At 51.1% G+C, this 21,782-nt stretch overlaps 1 protein-coding gene across 3 annotated transcripts in view; it reads right to left on the bottom strand.

The window, feature by feature from the left end:
• The window catches only part of DIP2A (disco interacting protein 2 homolog A), a 92,355-nt gene that overhangs the window by 30,962 nt on the left and 39,611 nt on the right, over positions 1-21,782 (bottom strand). For all 3 annotated transcript variants that reach the window (XM_065876757.1, XM_065876758.1, XM_065876759.1), the window contains 12 exons: positions 21,432-21,551; positions 20,109-20,306; positions 12,057-12,148; positions 8,529-8,639; positions 7,206-7,329; positions 6,751-6,860; positions 6,309-6,411; positions 4,889-4,953; positions 4,551-4,644; positions 3,455-3,574; positions 2,032-2,146; positions 512-651 (listed from right to left, as the gene is read on the bottom strand). In XM_065876757.1, coding sequence (XP_065732829.1) covers positions 512-651; positions 2,032-2,146; positions 3,455-3,574; positions 4,551-4,644; positions 4,889-4,953; positions 6,309-6,411; positions 6,751-6,860; positions 7,206-7,329; positions 8,529-8,639; positions 12,057-12,148; positions 20,109-20,306; positions 21,432-21,551 — 1,392 coding nt within the window. The remainder of the gene's footprint in view (positions 1-511; positions 652-2,031; positions 2,147-3,454; positions 3,575-4,550; positions 4,645-4,888; positions 4,954-6,308; positions 6,412-6,750; positions 6,861-7,205; positions 7,330-8,528; positions 8,640-12,056; positions 12,149-20,108; positions 20,307-21,431; positions 21,552-21,782) is intronic.

Genomic DNA, 21,782 nt, shown 5'->3' with positions numbered 1-21,782 from the left:
CACAGCGCCGTCACCTTCCTGCGCTCGCCGGCTGCCACGGCGGCACAGACACCCCGCGACGCATGTGTCATCTGGGCCCGGGGCCTTTCCGGGAACACAGGGATCCCTGGGAACCTTCAAGGCCACGCTGCTCCCCTAACAGGCCCTTGTCAGGATGTAGAGACAGTCTCATCACTGGGTTACCTGCAGACGTCCAGGGGCCTGAGATTGACGCCTGGCCTCGAGAGAGGCGTGACGACTGCCTGGTGCGCAGTGAGCACCCAGAACCCAAGCTCTGGCACTACTTCCCCAACGGTGGGGAACCAGAGTCCGGTTCACAGGCCATAGACACACCTCGTATTTCAGCACAACTTTAACTTGATACAAAGGGAGGCAAAAAGCAAAAAATATGTTACTAATTAAAATCCCAATTCACATGGGGAATCACCTGAAGCCCTCTGGTGCTCGCGTGCTCCAGAGCCTCTGCTGCCACCCGGCCGCAGGACAAGACCATCCCCAGCTGTGACCTCACCTCCAGGCATCACCTGACCGACGTCCTGAACCGTCAGGACCGAGAGCTTCTCTTCCGCGTCCAGTCTGATCACCCCGTGACTGAGGCAGCTCATCGACAGCACAGCTCTTCTTGCAGGAGGGCCCCCCAGGTCAGGCGGCCTGGAAACAAAACTGATTAACTGACAAGGGGAAAGAGCCCGTGGGCGTGGGACCACGGCCCCCTGCCGACAGGACGATGAGCAGCCAGGTGCCCGTCTGCGCCGGCTGTGGGGACGTTGGCTGCAGGACCTTGGTGGGCAGCATGTGTCTCCACAGGTCTGCACGACGCCCCACCCCACGCACTCCTCTGCAGGGGGCCCCTGTGGGCCGCAAGGACGCTTCCACCAGGCCGTCCTGGGACATCCCCCGGAGCCCCGAGCAGCAGGTGAGCAGAGCGACACGCCTCCTGGGAGCAAGCCTGCGAGCACCAAAGCCAGGGGAAGGAGTCTGGGACCGCACGCAGGAACAACGCAGCGCCGGTCACTCCCCAGCCCGTGCCAGCCCGAGCCAGCCCGAGACCATCAAACTACCGGCAGAACTGCCCTGAGCAGCCCTTCCCGACCCCTGACCGTGGGAAGCAGGAGAGGCAGGAAAGTGACTGCTGCTGTTTGCGACGCCAAGTTTGGGCCTGACTAGTTTCGCAGCAGCAGGAACCAGGATGCTGAGAAACAAATGTCATATCTTCTCCAGCGGGAAAACACTACTCTGCCGAGCACAAGAAGTCACCATAGAACAAAGGAACGAAGACCACCTCATGGTCTGTGAAGAACAAAGACGCTGTTTTCAATGCTAATTACTACTAAAATTTTACCATCACTTACACCACCATTCATAAATACACACACGTAACACAAGACCGCAGCTGAGGCTAATTTGAGTCGAGGGTGGAAAATTAACACTAAGTCACCCTCAGCTGCGAGGACGCTGCCCTCTAGCCGAGGATGGCGCCCAGGGCAGCGGGGACGACCTGGGCAGGAAGGTGAGCTGAGGGGCACACCGGCGGAGGCCTGCGGAGCGACATGGAAGAGGCCAGAGACAATGCAGCCTGGGGGCGGCGGGGCTGGGGGCACCACTGGGAGGTCAAGGGTCCCGCAGGCACAGACCCCCGTCCACAGCTGATGCGCGCTGGCCGCCGGCCACCCTGCCCCGGAACAGGGGCGAGTCCTGGCTGCAGTGTTTACTGCGGGACACAAGGCCTTCCGGATCGGAGGGACACTCGGGAAAACCAGCCCCCATGCTGCAAGAATCCAGGGATCGCGACCCAGGGAGCCGCTGTCGAACCTGCGCCACAAACCAGGCCGGTGCGCGACATGCGGCCAACACAGGCTGCTGGATGTGGCACCCGGGGCTGCCCCACTACAGCACCAACACGCCTGGGAAACGGGCCCAGGGCCGGTCGCTGCTCTCGATTTCTCCTGCTCGGGAACAGATCAACCAAATCTGCTACCACAGGTAATTCGGCTGAACGAGGAAGAACTAAGCGTCTACAGCACGGTCTACCTGCGGATGGCCACCGTGAGCGCCTCCGGGGAACTGGCGCAGGGACAGATCACCTCCGGCCTCAGCCCTCTGGCCTGGAAGACGTTGAGGAACGCGTCACAGGAGGATATGGACCCTGCGTGAGACAGAGTGGACGCAAGAGCTGAGTGCAAGGCTGACGGGCACGCGGCGTGGGGGACACCCGGCGCCGGGCCTGGAGGCTGCACCCCTTCACCTCACAGTCAAAGTCTCACGGGGAGGGGGTGGGGCTCTTTCTATGAAAAACAGGGCGCGTTCTCAAATCACCAGCAAACAAGCAGCCAACTCTCAACCCGGCGTTGTCTCTGAGGTCTAACCCACGGGCTCACCCGCCTCCTGGCAGCTCTGCCAAAGGGGAGGTGACCCAGGGCACTAATGGAGCCGCAGCCGAACCTTCCACCGCTTGAGGCCCCGGCCACGTGCGCGCCCTCTCCTGGGCGTGCCTTGGAGCTGCAGCCTCTGCCAAGCAGCCCTGCCGTGCCTCTCCTGTGGGCACAGCCTAGCTCTCTGTCCCTGCTTCTCCGCCAGTGTCACCGGGCCATGAAAACTCAGCTCCTAGGAGGCTGGGTGCTGCCCGCTCAGGGCCTGAGTCAGCACAGCCCTGCACCCACTGGGGCCCCGGGGCTGCACCATGACCTGCACCCTCTCTCTGCACAGCGAGGCTCCAGGGAAGGAGGGGACCTGCTCATGGGTCCTTGTGTCCAGCAGAGGACACACAAGACCGTCCAGAGGGCTCAGAGCTACAGGGAAGTGACGGGCACTCGGAGTGGTGGGATCTGGGGTCTGGGGGGCAGCAGCCCCGGGACGGGCTCCTGGTGGCTCGACGGGTGCACCGCAGTGGAGGCTCGGAGAAGCTGGCAGCTCCTGGTGCTTTGGAGGCAGGACGGCGGGGCCCTCGGGGTTCGGGGTGGGTGCAGGGAATGAGAGGCTTTGGGGTGCTAGAATGTAGGGTGCCCTCCCGAGTGTCGGGGCCACAGCTGGACAGGGTATTAGATGAAAGGCAGCCTCTGGTCCAGGGCGGATTCAGTGCACGAACAGTGACACACAGGTGTTAATAAAGCAGTGAGAAAACTCCCCGGGAGGACACGGGGCGGCCGGGAACGCGCAGCGGCCAAGCCAATGCAGTGGGGCACAGGCCACAGGCTGGGAGCCTGAACCGGGCTCTGGCTGTATCTACACTCTGGTCAGACCCGCTCAGGCACGGATCTCCCGTCCACTGTGTCAAAACCACTTTAAACGGAGAGTCCTGACAAACACATCTGAGACGCACCCGTGAGTCACCACGAGACCCCGAGTCACAGAGCAGGAGACGCACCCGTGTCCACGGGGAACCCAACACGTTCCGGCTCAGCCCTGAGCCCCGGCGGCTGGCCCGCGGGGGCGGGGGTGGGCAGGCGGTACTCACACGGGTTCGCACCGTCGGCCACGACCAGCAGGCGCAGGGAGCTGAGGCTGACGTCCCTCTGACCTCGCTGTGCCAAGAGCGACCAGTGCATGTCGCGGGACTTCACCAGCGCGGCCCGGGCTGCGGGGGGGCGGGGACGCGCCTGCGTCAGGGGCGCGTGCACACAGAGCAGGCCGCGTGCTCCCTGCCGCCCGGCCTCCCCGCCCAGCCTACCCAGAAATCAACTCGCTCGTTCGCAACTGATTCTCTCTCGGAGCCTCTCTGCTCTCCCCACACCTGCCCCTCCCTCTCGAGCTGCCCCTCCCACAGCCGTGAGGCTGGGCCTGCCCTGTGCTGGGGGCCCCGGGGACGTGGGGCTTCGGGGAGGCCCCCGATGTGAACAGACCGGCTGGGTCTCATTCCCGGCCCTGCTCTCACCAGCAGAGGCACCCGCCAAACGCCCCACCGGACTTTGGTTCTCCTCCATTAGGCAGGGTAAACAGAGACAGCGTCCAACACGCCGCAGAGCACGGCCCACGTCCACATCGGCAACTGGCACCATCATCGGTGCAGTCGGCAAGCACACGGCCACCCGGGACAAGTCAGTGCGAAGAAAGCCCGAGTCCCCCTCAGGGGTGACTAAAGGTGCCCCCGAGCTCCGCCGAAGCAGAGCCAGAGGGACGCTCAGACCACGCAGGTGTGGCCGTGCTGGGGAAGCACCGACTGACCACAGGTGGACAGCAGGGCAGGCTGGGCCCCACGGGCAGCCCCCTCACTCTGGGTCATAAGCCGCTTTGAGTAAACAGCTTTGCTACTGGTAGCTTGAAGAGCCCTAACTTCAAATCAAAACCACCTCAAGAACTAAGAATTAGGAGCATTTCTGTGAGAGAATAAAGTTAGGAGTCTACGGCCCTTGCAGAGAAGAGCTGTCCTCCACGACCCCCCAGCTCCCCAGCGCTGGCAACTCAGACCCACCACAGCTGTAGAGGAGCCTGGCCCCGGCCCACACACGCCTGCGGTTCTACATGCTGCTTTATTTTTTCTTAATCGCCAAAGATGAATTCAAAGAGACTTCTCTAATGAAGGATGAATGGAGAGATGGTGCTACTTCCGTTACCTTTATACGCACACACTTTCTGAATCCAGGAGAGTGGGTTCGCCTTCATCAGCGCGTACGGGATGCTGACCACGTGCATCCTGTTCATGACACTCTGCAAAGAGACGAGCGGGCGGGGCTGCGCACGAGCCGCGGGCGGGGCTGGGCACGAGCCCGCCAGGAAAGGCACAGAGAGCGTCAGAGCTCTGCTCACAGGACAGCTCGGTCCAGAGACGCCGTTCGCACCAACACGACTAAGGGTTACTCCATCAGCTACGATAGGGTTTGCTGTCACCCACCGACGTGAGACGTTAGCAACCCTCCCTCTAACAGTCAGGTCGTTTAGACACAGCACTCACTGTTAACACTCCGTGCCACAGGCCGGCATCCCTTTTGAAATCCAGCACATTTGTTAATGTTTCGGCTGAAAGAGGACAAAGATGGTTAAACCACGTGTTTAACCATGACTTGTGGGGAGTGACCTTCCTCACAAGTCATGTGCATTTTCAGAGAAACCCTGAGATGGTTACATCATCAACATATAAGAGTTTTAGGAAAGATACACAGCGCTGCCAAATGCCATGCACCAATCAATCAATAATCTTGGTTATCAAGTTACTTGGTTATTCAAATTACTGGAAAAACATAAAAGTAGAAGGTCATACAACTGTGGATTAAAACAGAGAATCTGCTGATCACTAATCTGGAAACACAGGGAGCAGCATACACTCCAGAGGCTGCAGGCTTGGATGTGGAGATGAAGGACCGTGGCGGGTCTCTCACCTCTCAACCCTACGCCCGCACACTCCCACTTCTCACGTCATCCTGCAGCCCCGGGAAATGTCACAGGCTCCCCGTGTCACTTCCCTTCAGAGATGTTCCTTCCCTCCTGCCCACTCTCTCTCCCAGAGGCTGTGCCGAGCGTGCTGTAGGGCGCAGCGGTAGCTGGGGTCCCAGGGCCGCTTCCAGCACAGCCCTGAGCTCAGAGCTCAGGCAGAGGACAGAGCCTGGGGCTGCCAGGCACACCCACAGGAGGAACACCCAACAGTGAATAGGAAGTTTGGTTTGTGTGCCAGGAAATGCTGCTGCGTTCTGCTAAGAATACTGTACACACGTTCCCTTGTTGGCTAAAGAGCCCAAGTTATAGGTGATACATGTATGGTTAGCACTGGACCTGAAGAAAAAGAAAACCGGGGGACCCGATTTGATAGAATTTAAAAAAAATTACGCAGGCCCTTGAACACACCTAAAATCCTTTTCCAAATGTCTACCGAAGTCTTGCCCGCTGCCCTCAGCTAGCCCTTGCTTCTAAACACTGAGATTTCAGATTTTACACATACCACTCAATTTACTTCCTAGTTTTGTTCAATTCCAGTATTTTAGTGGAAAGAAGTAAAGTTCTCTACGTTACATAGCTGATATTTCACAGTAAAGGGGGAGCTGCCGGTACATTGCCAAGAGACAAGCCCTGACCACAAATATTCCACTGGTACAGCTGAGTGTGTGACAGCTTAAGCCAAAGCCAGCCACAGAAAACAGTACGAAAAAGTGTGTCCCGATAAGAAAATGCAAAATGCGCTGCCCCTCAGCCCACTGGGCACAGACCAATGGGTAGTGAGTGGGTTTCACGCTCTGTAACGCCAGTGTCCAAACTCCACCTGACCAGGAGGGCAGAGGCCCCGAGCTCGCGAGCCGCACGACCTGGATTAAACAGCAGATGCTACGCGGACAGCGTCCAGGTGCCTTGTGCCCGGCTGGAGAGCCGCCCCACACCCTCACCTTCTGAGTAGCCGCATGCCTGGGTCAGAGCCTGGCACTGTGCCAGCAGGGATGCGTGGGACACTGCGACCCCCACGGTGCTGCCTTCTTTGCTGGTTTTATACTGAAAGATTTCAAAAGCACAAGCTTGTTAGGCGATGTCTCTGGAGGCCGTCCCCCTTCACCAACCATCGGTTCAACTGGAGCGCACCTCACGCCCAGGCCCTCGAGGTGACACCCTCAGCTGAAGTCGGGTCACCCTGGGCAGGTACCGAGGGCGACAGGGCACGCGGGCTGGTCCCCAGGGGAGGATCTCAGTGAGTTCCCACAAGACACCTCATCTTTCTGGGGTGAAGGCAAAGCACAGAAGCTGTTGCCTGTGATCTAAGCAGCAGCAGCTACACTCGGGGAACAAGCCCTGAACACGGGGGTCTGTTTCAGCCTCGCCAGGCGAGGTGGCTACCTCGATGTAGGCAGTCCCGGCCCCCGCGTCCTGCACCGATGGGTGCCAATCCTTGGGGGGCTTAGTCAGGTGCTTCCCGTCGATCACCAGCCAGGTGAGGGGGGGCCAACCTGTGAGGGTGCAGACAGGGACACGGCAGAGGCGAGGGTCAGGAGTCTTTGCTCCCCGCAACGGCGCCTCTGCCGCCCAACGTGCAGCCCGAGCTGCTGACAGCTGAGGAGCCTCGCCTCACTGAACCTTTATGAACTTATGTCTGACGGCCAGTGGCCCCCAGGCTGGACAGCACAGGTCGAGAGCCTGACCCAGGCGAGGAGGAAGATTCCCCAAGGCCTAGAACACGGCCTTGCTTTTCCTGAAGGCCCTTCCGTCTCTGTAACAGTCACTGGCAGGAAAGGACGCCCGAGGGCCTGGTTTGGCAGAGAACTGGGCCACATGCTGCCCGCCCACAGGCCCACCTTTGAAGGCCGCCACCTCTCCGGTCTGGGCCTTGGGCAGGCCTTTCTGACAAGCGTCCGTGGTCAGGGCCAGGGCGACGCCACAGCTGCCCAGCAGAAACCCGACCTGCTGGCTGCCAGCGTCCTGCAGAAACAGAGAAGGCAGAGGTGCTCAGCTCACACAGAGCAGAACTCTTTCTCTCAGCCCGTGGAAAATTAGGACAATTCAGCCCTGTGTAGGCATATACCATAGGTATATACTATGTTTTCATCCAAATAAAATACAATTGTTTTTAAATTTGAAAGATATATTTTCTGCCATGACATATAAAGTTCTGGGTAATGGGCTAATTTCTCAAACTTTTTTCTTGCAAATGACATTTAATACCGTTTTAATAAACTCCAAACATAACAGCATTGAAATTTACTGATTAATATGGGCAGGCCTAACCTTTAGCAATCTTAATTATTTCCACACAGAATATGTCCTTCAGTAGAGTTTTATCATTTTCTTCTTATAAATTCTACAAACTCTAGTTTTACCCTAAGAATCCTGGTATTCGAATATCTGTTCACCATATATTGTCCTTTGGGATATACTGCTTTGATTCACAAGTTCGCCTTTGGGATCCTTGAATATTTCTTGCTGGTAACGCTCACGTGAACCACTGCCTGAACACTGGGACACCACAGAAAACGAGGATTTTCCAAAACACATGCTGAATCTACTCCTAAAATGATCTATTCTTCAATAATCAGATTATTGGCATTTATACCTAAAATGTAATAGCTACCTAGAACACCAGCAACCCGCCCCCTGCCCCGGCCAGAAGTCATCTGTCAGCGATGAAAGCTGCTCGCTGTTATGCAAGTGAACAGAAACGCAAGAGAATGTCATATGTTTAAAACTATCACTTAGAAGCGAGCTAAAAGACATCTCTGTAAAAAAAAAAAAAAAAAAAAAGACATCTCTGTAATGATTTACTTATCCCCAAGAAATGAAAGTTATTATCAATAAACACACCATTTTGAGAAATGATTTAACAAAACCTCATCAAATCCCAACTTCTATGCATTGGAGGAGAAAATGTTAGTTTCTGTTGGGAAATTCAAGCAACTGATACTGGCCCCACCAACAGCTGTTCCAGTGCCCTTGTCACCAGCGAGATACATAAAAGGAGCGTCTGGAGATGAAGCTGCTCTAATCTCTCTGAGACCCGCCGGCCTGTCCCCCGGCTCCAGACGGTACCTGGAGTGAGGAGACTAAGGCCTGCGAATGGACACGTGGACTTCAGGACGCAGCCTCAGAGACCGTGAACCTGGGGCCTGCACCGCGCTTGCTACCTTTCTTGTTAGTGGCACTTCGATGGGGACAGGAACCAGCTCTGCCAGGAGACACCCATAGAACGCAACAGTGAACATGACAGGGTCGCTATTAGGAAACACCAGTGCCACCTACGAGAGTACAAAGGAAAACCGTGAAATCCACTGGTGAATAATTCAGTCATCTGAATGCCTGCTGCTGAGACAGAAAACGTTACTTTGAGTGCTAACCCTTGGTCCATAAGTGTCTGCAGCCATGTAACTTCTAATACACAGTCTTTAGGTTACGGTCTTTACCTCGCACGCGACAAAATAATGTTAAACTCCTGGGGCTAGAGGCAAGCGCAGCTGGGTCTGCCCGCGGGGTCTAGGTCCAGCTCCGTCCACTCTGACCATCTGGGCAGCAGCGACTCAGGGAAGGACGCGATGGACCATCACCCACCATCAAGTAGCCCAGGTGAAAAACAACTGGACATGAGGAGGGAACCAGGAATCAAAGTCTATCAAAAGGTCTTCCAAAAGAAAAAATCCTGACACCAACGGTTTACTTGGACAGACCTTCGCTCAAGACCGAAACATTAACAGAGGAGGGTGGTGGGCAGAGAACTCCGCAAGACCTCTACGGCTGCCCTCTCAGAGTCTCCACAGGGGGCCCACTCCCTGCTCCCACCTGGTCATCATGCTGCCACTGTTTAAATTACATATTCTATTACATTTACCTTACATTTTTATTTTTATGAAAAAAGTTTTAAAACACAGAATCAAAATGACGAAAAGTACTAACGAAAAGCAACACCCATATCACCCTTCCCCACTCCCCAAGACAGCCACTTTTAACATGTTTTATATCCTCTTTTTGCCAACTGCTCTCATTTTTTTCGATACTATGCTCACACTGCCGTGTCTTACCTGTGAAGGTATTTGGACATGTGTTTTATTTCCTGTTACTGTAGACAAACACTGAGCCCTCTTCATTCCCCACCTTTCTCTTCTCCCATCATCCCACTTCCCATTTCTTATAATGTCTGGTTAAGTTAAAAGCCATTTATGGGATGAGGTTTTTCTAAGTCCCAAATGTTGTAATAATAGTGTGCTCGAAACCTACATAAGTCAGAATAGTATTTGAGGGGACCGTCAACACAGGGCCTTCGAGGGCTTTGGATAATTAATAACCCTGTACTTCATAAGACAAAATTTAAGCGGTATCTGTATCAAAATTCTGTACTTGAGGACTGGAAATCAAGTTTCTAATAAGTTTGTTGAAAACGGCAAAGATCTCCTTTGAAAGTTGGTGTTAATAGCATTTGTCCCACGATTAAGAACTGTGACCTTTAGCCTCAAGACTGGATGTCTGGTAGAACATACATGTCCTTAGAGAATCTGTTATAAAGGTTGTGTGTGTTCACTTTTATAAAGTATATTATCACAGGAGGATGAACTTGCCATTCATTTCCAATCACTAAATCAATTGCTAACTGTGATTTCATCAATCCTTTATAATTAACCCAATTACATGGATTCACTTGCAAGTCAAAGAAGTATCTGGAAGTCCTTGTCCTTGCAAGAACTTTCTTCAAGAGAAAGAAATTTGTGATTCTTAGAATCATTTTAAAGCACAACGTAAGTCAGGGGTTCTGAGAGGTTTGTTCTAAAACACCAGGTATCATAAGGAATCATTCCTGTACTGTTTACGTTTCTACAGCCAAGCGTGCCCCTTCTCTCTGGTGGTGACAGCCACTGCCTCTTTCACCGGCTTCCCTTCCTCTGTGTGCACTGGCCAGCTTGCTCGGAAACGCCCCGCTGGGTGTGTCAAACCTGTCAATAGTATTTCTAAATAGCCAACCGGTCAGGTAAGCTCCTGGGTTTCACCAGCTGCTGACCAGCCTGCCCACCTGGGGCCTCGCCCTTCTGGTCCTGTCCGGCTGCTCCTCGCCCGCAGCTCGCAGTCACCCTGGGCCACCCTGGTGGCTCTCCTGTTTGGACCGCTCACTCCTTTGTGGGAGCGCTCCCTCTGTGAGCTTCCCAAGAAAGAGCCCAGTCTTCTGAGTCCTGCCTGTCTGAGAACGGTGCCCCACCCTCACATCCGCCGACTGCCCAGGAAGACCGCACTCCCTCTGGGCTTCCGAAGCACAGCTGTCTCCCCCAGTGCCACACTGAGAAACTGAGGCCCCCTGGGGTTGCTGGCCTCTGTGCACAGCCCACTTTCCCCAGGAGGCCGCGAGGTTCCTGCAACCTGCCCTAGCAGCACTGAGGTAAGCGCCTCGGTGGGGGTCCCCGCACCGCCTGCCGGTCCTTCACCCCCCACCCCCCCCCACCCCCGCTCCGGGGTATAGTCTTGCATCATCATTAGCATTAAAAACTTTCTACTCTCTGTTCCCCCTTCTCTTTCTGGAAGTCCTATTAGTCAGATGTCGGCCTTCTTGATCAAGTCGAATCTGCACCGTTTTTCCTTCCTACTTTCCATCTCGGTCTCCCCCACTAGCATCTTCTTGTTGATTTATGGAGCAATATCTTCACCTCAGATCTCCAGGGATATTAAGACTAATTTAAAAAAAAAACAAACTGTTTTCTGTATCTAGCTTTCCTCCAAGTAGGTCTGCTTCCTCTTCCTCCCTCCCTCCCCCCACTTTCCCCTTTTCTTTTTTTCCCCATTTTTTGCCCTTTGGTTGTGCTCTTTCACGTTGAAGTTTCGTGGTCCATAAATGTCCTTGGCTACTGGTCCACATTAAAGACTGAGGCACTTGAGAGCAGTCTGAAACCCCACACCATCCTGTCAACCTACAGCTTCCCTGCTGGGTGACCTGACCTCAGGCAACCTTTCTCACTGGGGATTTCACGGCTGAGTATGCTGGCTTTCACCATGCTGGACCTCCCGCTATACCAGGGTTCCCCAAGTCTGGCTCAGTTTGCCTAGAGCAGTGCTGTGTAGCAGAACTTCCCACAATGGTGGAATCGTTTTTTCTCCGAGCTATCAAATATGGTAGTTAGCTGTCAGCCACACGCAGTGACTGAACCCTGGAAATGGGGCTCGTGCAACTAAGGAACTAAAACTCTAATTTCATTTAATTTGGGTTAATTTAAACAGCCCCCTGTGGCTATTGCCAACCATGTTGGGCAGTGCAGGACGAGGAACTAAGCCCCAAGCCTCCTCTGAGTTCTGTTCTGGCCACATGGAAGAGGGAAGGAGATGAATATAAAACACACAGAGTTTCAAAGTAAGGTCAACGTTTCTTCACAAAACTTAAGCTTTGGAAATGTAGCACTGATTAATATCTGACATTAATATTTTTATTAAAATCAACACATATGAAGTCAAAGAGAAAAGAGGTTTAAGAATCAGGAAAGGGGCAATAAGGGGGAATAAAAGGAACGATCATTTTACCTACATCAACACAAACTTTTTCCACATTTAATATGCTTTCATTGCTGACTTAAATCCCTTGTATTAATGCTGTAAATCGGAACAACTGAGAGCACACTGATGTCAATGAAACAGATTTTTAGTCTCCATTCTCACTCACTCCAACAAAGGTGCATTTGGTTACTTACTCTGTCTCCGGGTTTAAGTAGCGGTTCATTCTTACTAGTCAGTTTATTAAGTAGAGTATAAGCTAGTTTTAAACTCCGACTCCAAAGTTTGCCTAAAATAAAATAAAAATACTAAGCAATGTAAAATTTAAGAAACTAATAATTAACATTTTAACGTAGCAATCATAACATCCCATTAACATCCCATTATTACCCTATTGCTGAAATTCAGGTAGTTTCCAATTGATAATTATTTTGCACAATGCTGCAATGAAGTTTTCTCTTAAAAACAACTTACAGATTTATTTTTTTAACAGAAAAGTAAAACAGCATTTTATTATAGAAAATTTAGAATGTAGAAAAGCCAGCTGAAAAAAGCATTCTTTCTGTTATATATGTATACACACAGACGCACACACACACACACACACACACACACACATATGCATAATTTTTAAGAAATGGGATCATACTTCACCCTTTTTTCAATCAACATTGCACTGTGAATGCGTTTTCCTGTCTTTGAATGTGTCTCAATTATATCTCTGATAAGAGTGGCATATAAATCATTTAACCTTTACAACAACAATTCATGAGGTGGGTCCATCTTCATCTCTGCTTTCACTCAAGAGGAGACAGTCAGGGAGATGTTAGGGAAGCTGGCAGAGCCACGGGCGGCTGGAGGGGAGCGTCTGGACCCCTCCTGAAGGTGCCCAGCCCTGTGGGTGCTTCCCTGAGGAACGCGGCACATGATACGCGGGACAGTGAAGGGCAGGGGGAGAGGGGGAGGAAGACAGAAACGCCTGAGTCCACCCCAAACCGGAAGCAGCCCTCCCACTCACCCTGCGCGCATGCGGTGCTGAACGCAGGAAGACAGAGCCGTCCTTCACCCTCCCCACCCCTGGGCAAGCACGCGGCAACCACACGCCCTTTGCTGTAAATAGTCTAAACTCGGGCACAACGTTGTGAGATAAGTGAACTGTGGGGCCTGATAAATAAATGAGAAAAATAGTCAGCTCAAAACACCGCTGCCTTTGCCTAAATAGAAAGGTCAACTCAAGATGTTAATAACTGTAACGCGTAAAGATTTCCAAACTGAATCCAGATATTTATAAAAAGAAAAACGCATCATGACCTCTCTGCAACCATGCAAAGAGGTTTAACAGAAAATCAACATAATTTGTCACATTAACAGAATAAAGGTGAAAAAAACTAAAATAATTTACCATTCAGGATTTTAAAAATCCTTCTTAAATTTGGGATGAAAGGAAACTTCCTTAATGTGATTGTTAAAAGTCATCTTTAAAAATTCCACAGGCGGCATCATAACTAATGGTCAGATATTGAAAGCTTTCCCTCAGAGAGCAGGAGTAAGTCAAGGACAGCTGCCTTTTACTGAAAGTCTCAGCCAATGCGACTGGGGTGAAAGCGGCAGAGAAGGTAAAACAATAAGAAACAAAACTGTCATTATTTGCAGAAGACGTGACTGCACATATCATGAATCCTATAACTGAAATCAGCAAGGCTATCAGATATAACAGCAATACGCAAATAGCATTTAATATCTATGTGCCATCAATAAACAGCAAATAAAAATTTTAATGATACTATTTATAATAAGATTTAAATAAACATGCCAAATATCTAAGAAAATGTGTTACAAAAAATATGCAAAGTCTCCCCCCAGAAACTTATAAAACAGTACTGAGGTTGAAAAAGATTTGAATGAACGGAGGAACCTATTCTGTCCATTTGCTAGAAGGCACCGTAATGCAAACGTGCTAATTCTCCTCAAACTGCTCGAGGCAACGATAACCAAAACCTCAACAGGTGTGTTTGTGGCACCTGACACAAACTGACACTGAAATACCAGGGCGAGAGAAGCCTAGACATTCTGGAAGAAGGAGACAAGACAGGAAGACTTTCTCAATGGACGTCAAGACTATTATAAAGCGACAGCAATTCAGAGAGCGTGGCTGGGACTTCCTGCGGTCCAGTGGTTAAGACTTCGCCTTCCAATGCAGGGGGTGTCGGTTCGATCCCTGGTTGGGGAGCTAAGATCCCACATGCCTCGAGGCCAAAACACCAAAACATAAAACAGAAGCAACACTGTATGTAACAAATTCAATAAAGACTTTAAAAACTGTCCACAACAAAAAAATCTTTAAAAAAAAAAAAGGCCTTCCCTGGTGGCGCAGTGGTTGAGAGTCCGCCTGCCGATGCAGGGACACGGGTTCGTGCCCCGGTCCGGGAAGATCCCACATGCCGCGGAGCGGCTGGGCCCGTGAGCCGTGGCCGCTGAGCCTGTGCATCCGGAGCCTGTGCTCCGCGGCGGGAGAGGCCACAACAGTGAGAGGCCCGCGTACCGCAAAAAAAAAAAAAAAAAAAAAGAGCATGCTATTGGCGTAAGGGTAGAATATAAATCAACGTGATAAAACAAAAAACCCCAAACAGACCCACCCCCGTGTGGACAACTCCACTTACAACACAGGTAGCACCGAGGGGACAAGAACGGGACAACTGCCATCATTCCTGAAGAACTGACCCGGAGGCCAGGCCCACACCACACACACAAACTAAACTCCCTCCGGGTGTGCGGCAAGTCTAAACGCGGGTGGGAGAACAGCAGAGCTAGAGCCCAGGAGGGGAGGAGGGAAGCCTGCTGCAGGGCCGTGAGCGGCCAGGGCGCACAGTAAGCCACCAACAAGGACTGGCATCCAGAACACACAAAACGCCCACAAATAACCCTGTATAAAAATGTGCAAAAGATTCAACAACACTTCACAAAAGAGAAAACCCAAATGATCAAAAACAGGAAAAGATCTCAACCTACTTAGTCATCAGGAAAAGGCAAATTAGCACCACAACGACTGTCACCATATTCTCACCAGATTAGCCAAAATTAATAAGCCTGCCAATGACAGGGAGAAGGTGGGACTCATACACTGATCAGGTAAGTGCAAACTGGAAAAGTCTGGAATTATCTGATAAATGTAAAGATGTCATAATCCCAGAACTAGCTAGCACCTCCTCTCCTAAGTTCATACCCTACAAAAATGCACGCTTACACACCAGGTAGCACATACCGGAATGTTCCCGGTAGCACTGTCTGTAACAATTAAAACTGGAAATGACCCAAAAGTCCATCAGCAGTATAATGGAGACATATATTCTGAAATATTCAATATTCATACCTCAATAGAAATGAATGAGCTACAACTATACACAATGATACGGATGAATCTTAAAAGCATAAAGGTCAGAGACTCTGCTTCCACACAGGAAAAAGCAGTGGTGGCAGACCAGCACTCGCACCCAAAATGACTTAAGACTGGATAAAATGCAAAACCATCTGTCGGAAGCAGCAAAGACAACTAGAGGAGTTAAGACCCCTGGGGAAACCCTTGGGAGGTGAGCTGACCTTCGGCAGCCGTTCTTACAAAAGCGGGGGGGGGGCGGGGCTTAGCGTCTGGCACCCACAGGAGACGAACATCTCACGGCCTTGCGCCCCTCGGAGTGCTGCTGCTGGGGCGCGGAGACTGGGGCTTCAAGAGGAGTCTGCTGAATCTCGGGGCCATGCACAGCGCGTGGAAACCTCTGAAAGGCCAGGCAGAGCCCCCAAGTCGCCACATAAGACAAAACCCATGGTTGGGGACCTCCCCACAAGAGGAAAGGGTCACACAGATCACACCAGTTTTATAAAATGTGAATAAAGGAAAACAGAAAATCTCCAAACTGAAGTATATATATAAAAAGGATGCCATGGGACTTCCCCGGTGGTCCAGTGGTTAAGAATCAGTCTTGCAATGCAGGGGACGCAGGTTCAATCCCTGGTTGGGGAAGTAAGATCCCACATACCGCAGGGCAACTAAGCCCATGCGCCACAACTACTGAGCCTGCATGCCACAACTAGAGAGCCCACGTGCCACAACTAGAAAGAAGCCTGTGGGCTGCAACGAATAGCCCACGCACCACAATGAAAGATCCTGCATGCTGCAGCTAAGACGCGACACAGCCAAAATTAATCAATTATTAATTTTTTAAAAAAGAACGCAAAATATAAAAAAGGCACGTGGGACCCAGAAAAGGTACTAATATAAATGTAATCAGACTCCCAGGAGGATAGGAGAGAAATGGGGAAGAAGCACTATACCAAGAAACTATGGCTATAATTCTCCAAAAACTGATGAAAGGCACCATTCCATTGATCTACGAAGCCCTGTGGGCCCCAAGCAGGAAACTTTCAAAGAACATAACAGCTAAATATGTACATCACAGTAAGACAGATGCAAGCCAAAGCCAAAAAGCCATCACAGGGAAAAAGACACATCCTCATCCAGAGAGGAGCAATAATCTGGCATCTCACTCCTCAAAAGATATCACAAAAGTCTTCAGAGTGCTGACAGATGCCTGTCGCCTTCACAAAGGAAGATGCGGGCAGCCCCACAGCCAGCAGGAGAGGTTACAGTGGGAAACGCGGAGTGGCAGGAAGGAACATTCCGCAAAGGAAAGAAAAAACAGCACGACTCCTGACTTAAAAAGCAAGAATAGTGAGTGGTGTCTTACGGGTGTAGTGGATACAGACTTAAAACGCAAGACAAGGAGAGAAGGACCACAGGCTGGGGTCTTCAGGAAGCACTGAGGCAGAGCGAGGCACAAGAAGGGCTCCCGGGAAGTGCAGGACAGTGAATGCGGGTGACGCCGTCCGGCCGCAGTCCCTGCAGGCTCCCTCACAAGGGAAGTCTGTGCTGAATGGAACACAGGCCTGGTCCCAATGCCTCGTGTAACCCGCACCCGGAAGCTGAATTCCAGGTGGAGGCTGTCAGCAAAGCACACTCATGAGTGCGCAGCGAGCTCCTTTCTTAAAGAATTACAGGGTTTCCCTGGTGGCACAGTGGTTGAGAGTCCGCCTGCCGATGCAGGGGACACGGGTTCGTGCCCCGGTCTGGGAAGATCCCACATGCCGCGGAGCGGCTGGGCCTGTGAGCCGTGGCTGCTGAACCTGCACATCCAGAGCCTGTGCTCCGCAACAGGAGAGGCCACAACAGTGAGAGGCCCGCGTACCGCAGAACAAAAACAAAAACAAAAACAAAACAAAACAAAAGAATTACAGAGCCATCTCTCTAATGAGCACAGATGCGAAGACCCCAAACAGCATACTGGCCACTAGAATCCGGGCGTTTATTGAAAAGATATCTTGGCCAAGTGGGATTTAATCCAGGAATGCAAGGGCTGCTTTACATTTGAAAATTAATCAATGTAATTCATCAAATTAGTGGAGGAGGGCAGAGAAACTGTATGGTCAGCTCGATGAAGCAGAAAAAGCCAACCCATGGTGCGAAACTTTCAGCAAACTAGAAACAGAACTTCATTATGACAAAGAATTTCTACCATAAAAGAAGCAAAAAAGCTACAGTAAACAGCGTACTTCAAGACCAATTGCTTTCCACCTAAGACAGAGAAGGATTCACACTGCACTGGCGGTTCCAGCCTGTGCAGTGAGACAAGAACGGAAACCGAAGGTGTGAGAACTAGAAAGGCCTAGACAACACCGTCATTGCTCACAGGGGCTCAACTTGTGCACAGGATGTCCAAAACTACTCATTAATAGACCAAAAAGAATTAATATGTCACTTTAACAAGATCACTAGATACAAAGTCACCATTTAAAAGATCAATTGCATTTCTATTTACAAGCAGCAATTGAGTAGAAAAAAATTTAATCATTCCATTACAATAGGAATAAATCTAACGAAAGAAGCTCAAGACTCCTGGACTCAAAAGCGTAAAACGTCACTGAGAGAAACTAAAGTAGGCCTTCAAAGGCGGGATATTCCAGGGTCATGAGCTGGAAGATCCCATAAATGCAACGACACCGATTCGCCTCAAGCTGGACAATGGGTTCAGTGCGCTGCCAATCAATATCCCAGAAGGATTTTTTTCTGGAAATGGACAAGCTGATTCTAAAGTTTACTTGGAGGGCTTCCCTGGTTGATGCAGTGGTTAAGAATCCTCCTGCCAATGCAGGGGACACGGGTTCGAGCCCTGGTCCGGGAAGACCCCACATGCCACGGAGCAACAAAGCCTGTGCGCCAAAATTACTGAGTCTGTGCTCTAGAGCCCGCGAGCCACAACTACTGAGCCCGTGTGCCACAACTACTGAAGCTCACGCACCTAGAGCCCGTGCTCCGCAACAAGAGAAGCCACCGCAGTGAGAAGCCTGCGCATTGCAACAAAGAGTAGCTGAGTAGCCCCCGCTCACCGCAACTAGAGAAAGCCCGCCTGTAGCCACGAAGACCCAACACAGCCAAAAATAAATAAATAAGTTTACTTGGAAATGTAAAGGGCCAAGAATAGTCAAGGAGGGCTTCCCTGGTGGCGCAGTGGTTGAGAGTCCGCCTACTGATGCAGGGGACATGGGTTCGTGCCCCGGTTCGGGAAGATCCCACATGCCGCGGAGCGGCTGGGCCCGTGAGCCATGGCCGCTGAGCCTGCGCGTCCGGAGCCTGTGCTCTGCAACGGGAGAGGCCACAACGAGAGGCCCGCGTACCGGGAAAAAAAAAAAAAAAAAAAAAAAAAAAAAAGAATAGTCAAGGAAATCTTGAGGCGCAATCGCAGAGCTGGAGGACTGACATCCAACACAGACTCGTAAAGCTCCAGCAACTCAGCCAAGTGCGGATGGTGAAGAGGACAGACCCACAAGTACAGTTTTCACCTGACGGATGACAAAGCCATATCTAGGGGAAGGGCTGCTTCTCAACAAATGATAGTGGGTCAATTCCATTCAAAGGAGAGAAAATGAGTCCAAGTTCACACCATACACAAAACTAAACTGTAGATGGATCATAACAACAAGTGTGAAAAGTAGAACGAGTCTTCAGAAGAAGACTCGGAGGAGGAGAATGCCTTTGTGACCTTAGGTCTGGCAAAGACTTTCTACACAGAACAGAAAGCACAAACAACGGAGAAAACAGATAAATCAGACTACATTAACCTAAGCCTAGGTTAAGGCTTCTTATTCATCTAAAGCCACAATTAAAAGTGTTAAAAGGCAGTGCAAAGGGTGGAAGAAGATATTTGCAAAACATGTACTGGACAAAAGGTGTGTATCTGAAACATAAAAAGCATTAGCAAGCACACAGAAAAATGAGCCAAAGATCTGGGTACTTCATAGCACGAGGTGTTCAAGCTGCCAGTAAGCACGTTAGAAGCACCCTCAGCACCAGGCACCGGACACCACGATGCTCCCTCAAGGAAGGCGAATGGGAACAGGCAGTACCCAGTGCTGGGACTCCTCCCCCAGGGCTGGGGGCGTGGAAAGAGCTCGCCAGCTTGTCCTGAAGCTGACGAGCGAGTCCTACGCCCACAGCAGCACGAATGCCTACACGTCCACCTCAGACCCACAGAGAACGTTCGCAACAGCCTGACACGCAGCAGCCCCAGAGCGGACACAACCCAGACGCCCACCTGCCGCTGAGCTCAGACGTTGCATTCTCACAATGAGATACCGTCCATCAACGAGAATGAACTGACCACGCAGCACACAGCACAGGGATGAACCTCAGACAACGCTGAGCAAGACGCAGCCCAGAGCACCTCGGACTGGCTCACACCCAGTGGTCAGCAAGGCGCTGGCCTCGGCTGTGGGGGGCGCCGGCCTGGGGGCCAAAAGTGCCTCGGGGCTGAGTGCTCCGTGAAAACATGTCCAGCCAAATGCATGCGATTCGTGTTACATAAACACATAGAATGGAAGCAAAAGACGCCAAACGAAAAACACATACTGCTTGACGCCACTTGTCCAAAGTTCAAAACGAGACAAAACTAAACTCCACTGTTCAGAAATGCACACACAGATGTGAACTCTCGAAACCACCAGGCAGGAAGTGGTCCCCCGGGGGGGAAGGGCAGTGGCCCGGGAGGGGCCCCTGGGGGGAGGCGAGGTTCTGTTTCCCTGCCAGTTGTGTCAGCTTGTCAGGAATCTGTTCTCTCACGGTCCTCAAGCTGCACGTCTGTTGTACGACATGTAATATTTCACAGCTAGCCAGCGCCCAGCTGCTTTCTGTTGACACTTGCCATAGGTGAGGGTGTAGACGGCCTTCCCCGTGGTATCCAGGGCGGTCAGGCACGGGGCTTTGGGCTGCGTGGTGCCCCACTGCTGCAAGGTGGCCAGCAGCGACGGCGGCCAGGTGCTGCCCACGGCCAGCAGCTCCCCCTTCAGCACCGCCGTCTGGCCGCCCTCAGGCTTCGGCTGATCTGGATCTGGTTGCTGCGCTACAAGCAAAACCGAGCATGAAAAGCAGCATTTCACAGAACCAGGCACATACTCTACCATTAGGCATTCACATTTTATACTTTTCTTCCTTAAAAATACCAATTTTAAGAAGGCTATTAGATTTCCCCATCGTTGTAACAGTCACAGACCAACTGAGCAAGGATGGAAAGAGAGCTAGTCATGGATCAAGATGAACCCTGGCTACTGTAACCCCAGGATTACAACGACCCCCAGGCTTTCACCCAGAAGGCACCTGAGAAGCAGGTGTCCCCACTTATAAAGGATGAGAGTAGAATCACCACTTCAGTTTAGGTGCTCAAACCACGTTGAATGAAAAGAATAAAGTAAAATCTATTACGTTTCCAGTGGATATGTCATCAAGATTTGCCCAAATGTACGAAAGACTTCCTAAAAAGCATTCATAGCATTGAACTCTGAATTTGAAAGGCGTGATCTGATTACACAGACGTGCCCTAACAGCCATGTCTAATCCTCAAGTAGGAGGAGACACCAGAGCTTGTCTGTGGGACTACCGCACAGCAGAGGTGCAAGGCCGGGGGCAGGGGGTGGCCTGGTGTCCCGAGGCCCCAGCCACACGTCACACGCTGCTATCTTGTATGGGGCTTCACTTCTCTTACTTTTCTACAGATTTATACTCCTTTTTGTTTCTTGGTAATTAAAAAAAATAAGTCTATATTTTTTTTCTTTAAATATATATATCATTCATGAATGAGAGGCTAAAATCCTGAAAAAGAGCCCAAACTTTGCTAAAGATATAATACTTTAAAACCAAGGGGGAAATAAATAAATAAATAAAACCACGGGAAGACAAGTATTTCACATTTAAAGTTTAAATAAAAATTTAAATCGTGGAAGTAAAATGAAATCTTAGATGTATTCTAACAAAGTACTAACCACTGGACCAGAGGCACAGAGAGACGCTGTCTCTTAACTACGAGCTGTTGACACAGAGCCCGAGGTCATGTGTGATGCTGAGGTCCCCACCACACACGATGACCACAGAGTCTGGGTCTGACCCACATATGAAGGATGTTTGCCTGTGTCCTCAGATGTAACGGCCGCCCTGTCTGCACAAACTAGTGTGCCAGAGTTGGGACACTCACCTTCCAACACCTCCTCCAAATCATCCACGAAGAACTCCTTCAGTGGAGGGCGCTTTGGTTTCTTCAGGGTGTTAAGAAGCTGCTGGATCTTGGAGGACACTCTGCTGCTCACGGGGACACCTGCCACGGGAAGAGAGCACTGAGGCTGGATGCGGAATCCAGGTCCAGAGACCACCCGCGTGAGTGCGTCGGAACTTGTAAATCCAACCAAGCGCTGGCCCCCTCAAATGGCCATTTTGGAATTTATTAGTTCATCTGACAAATGTATACTGAATGCCTTCCAGGAACCAGAACTTGTTCTAAGCTAGCGGTTTTCAGAGTGGCCCAGGGACCCCTGGGGGTGCCCGAGAC

This window comes from Phocoena phocoena, chromosome 4 (genome assembly GCF_963924675.1).
Source record: "Phocoena phocoena chromosome 4, mPhoPho1.1, whole genome shotgun sequence".
Lineage (NCBI taxonomy): Eukaryota > Metazoa > Chordata > Mammalia > Artiodactyla > Phocoenidae > Phocoena > Phocoena phocoena.
This window is presented reverse-complemented; position numbering and strand designations above follow the sequence as displayed.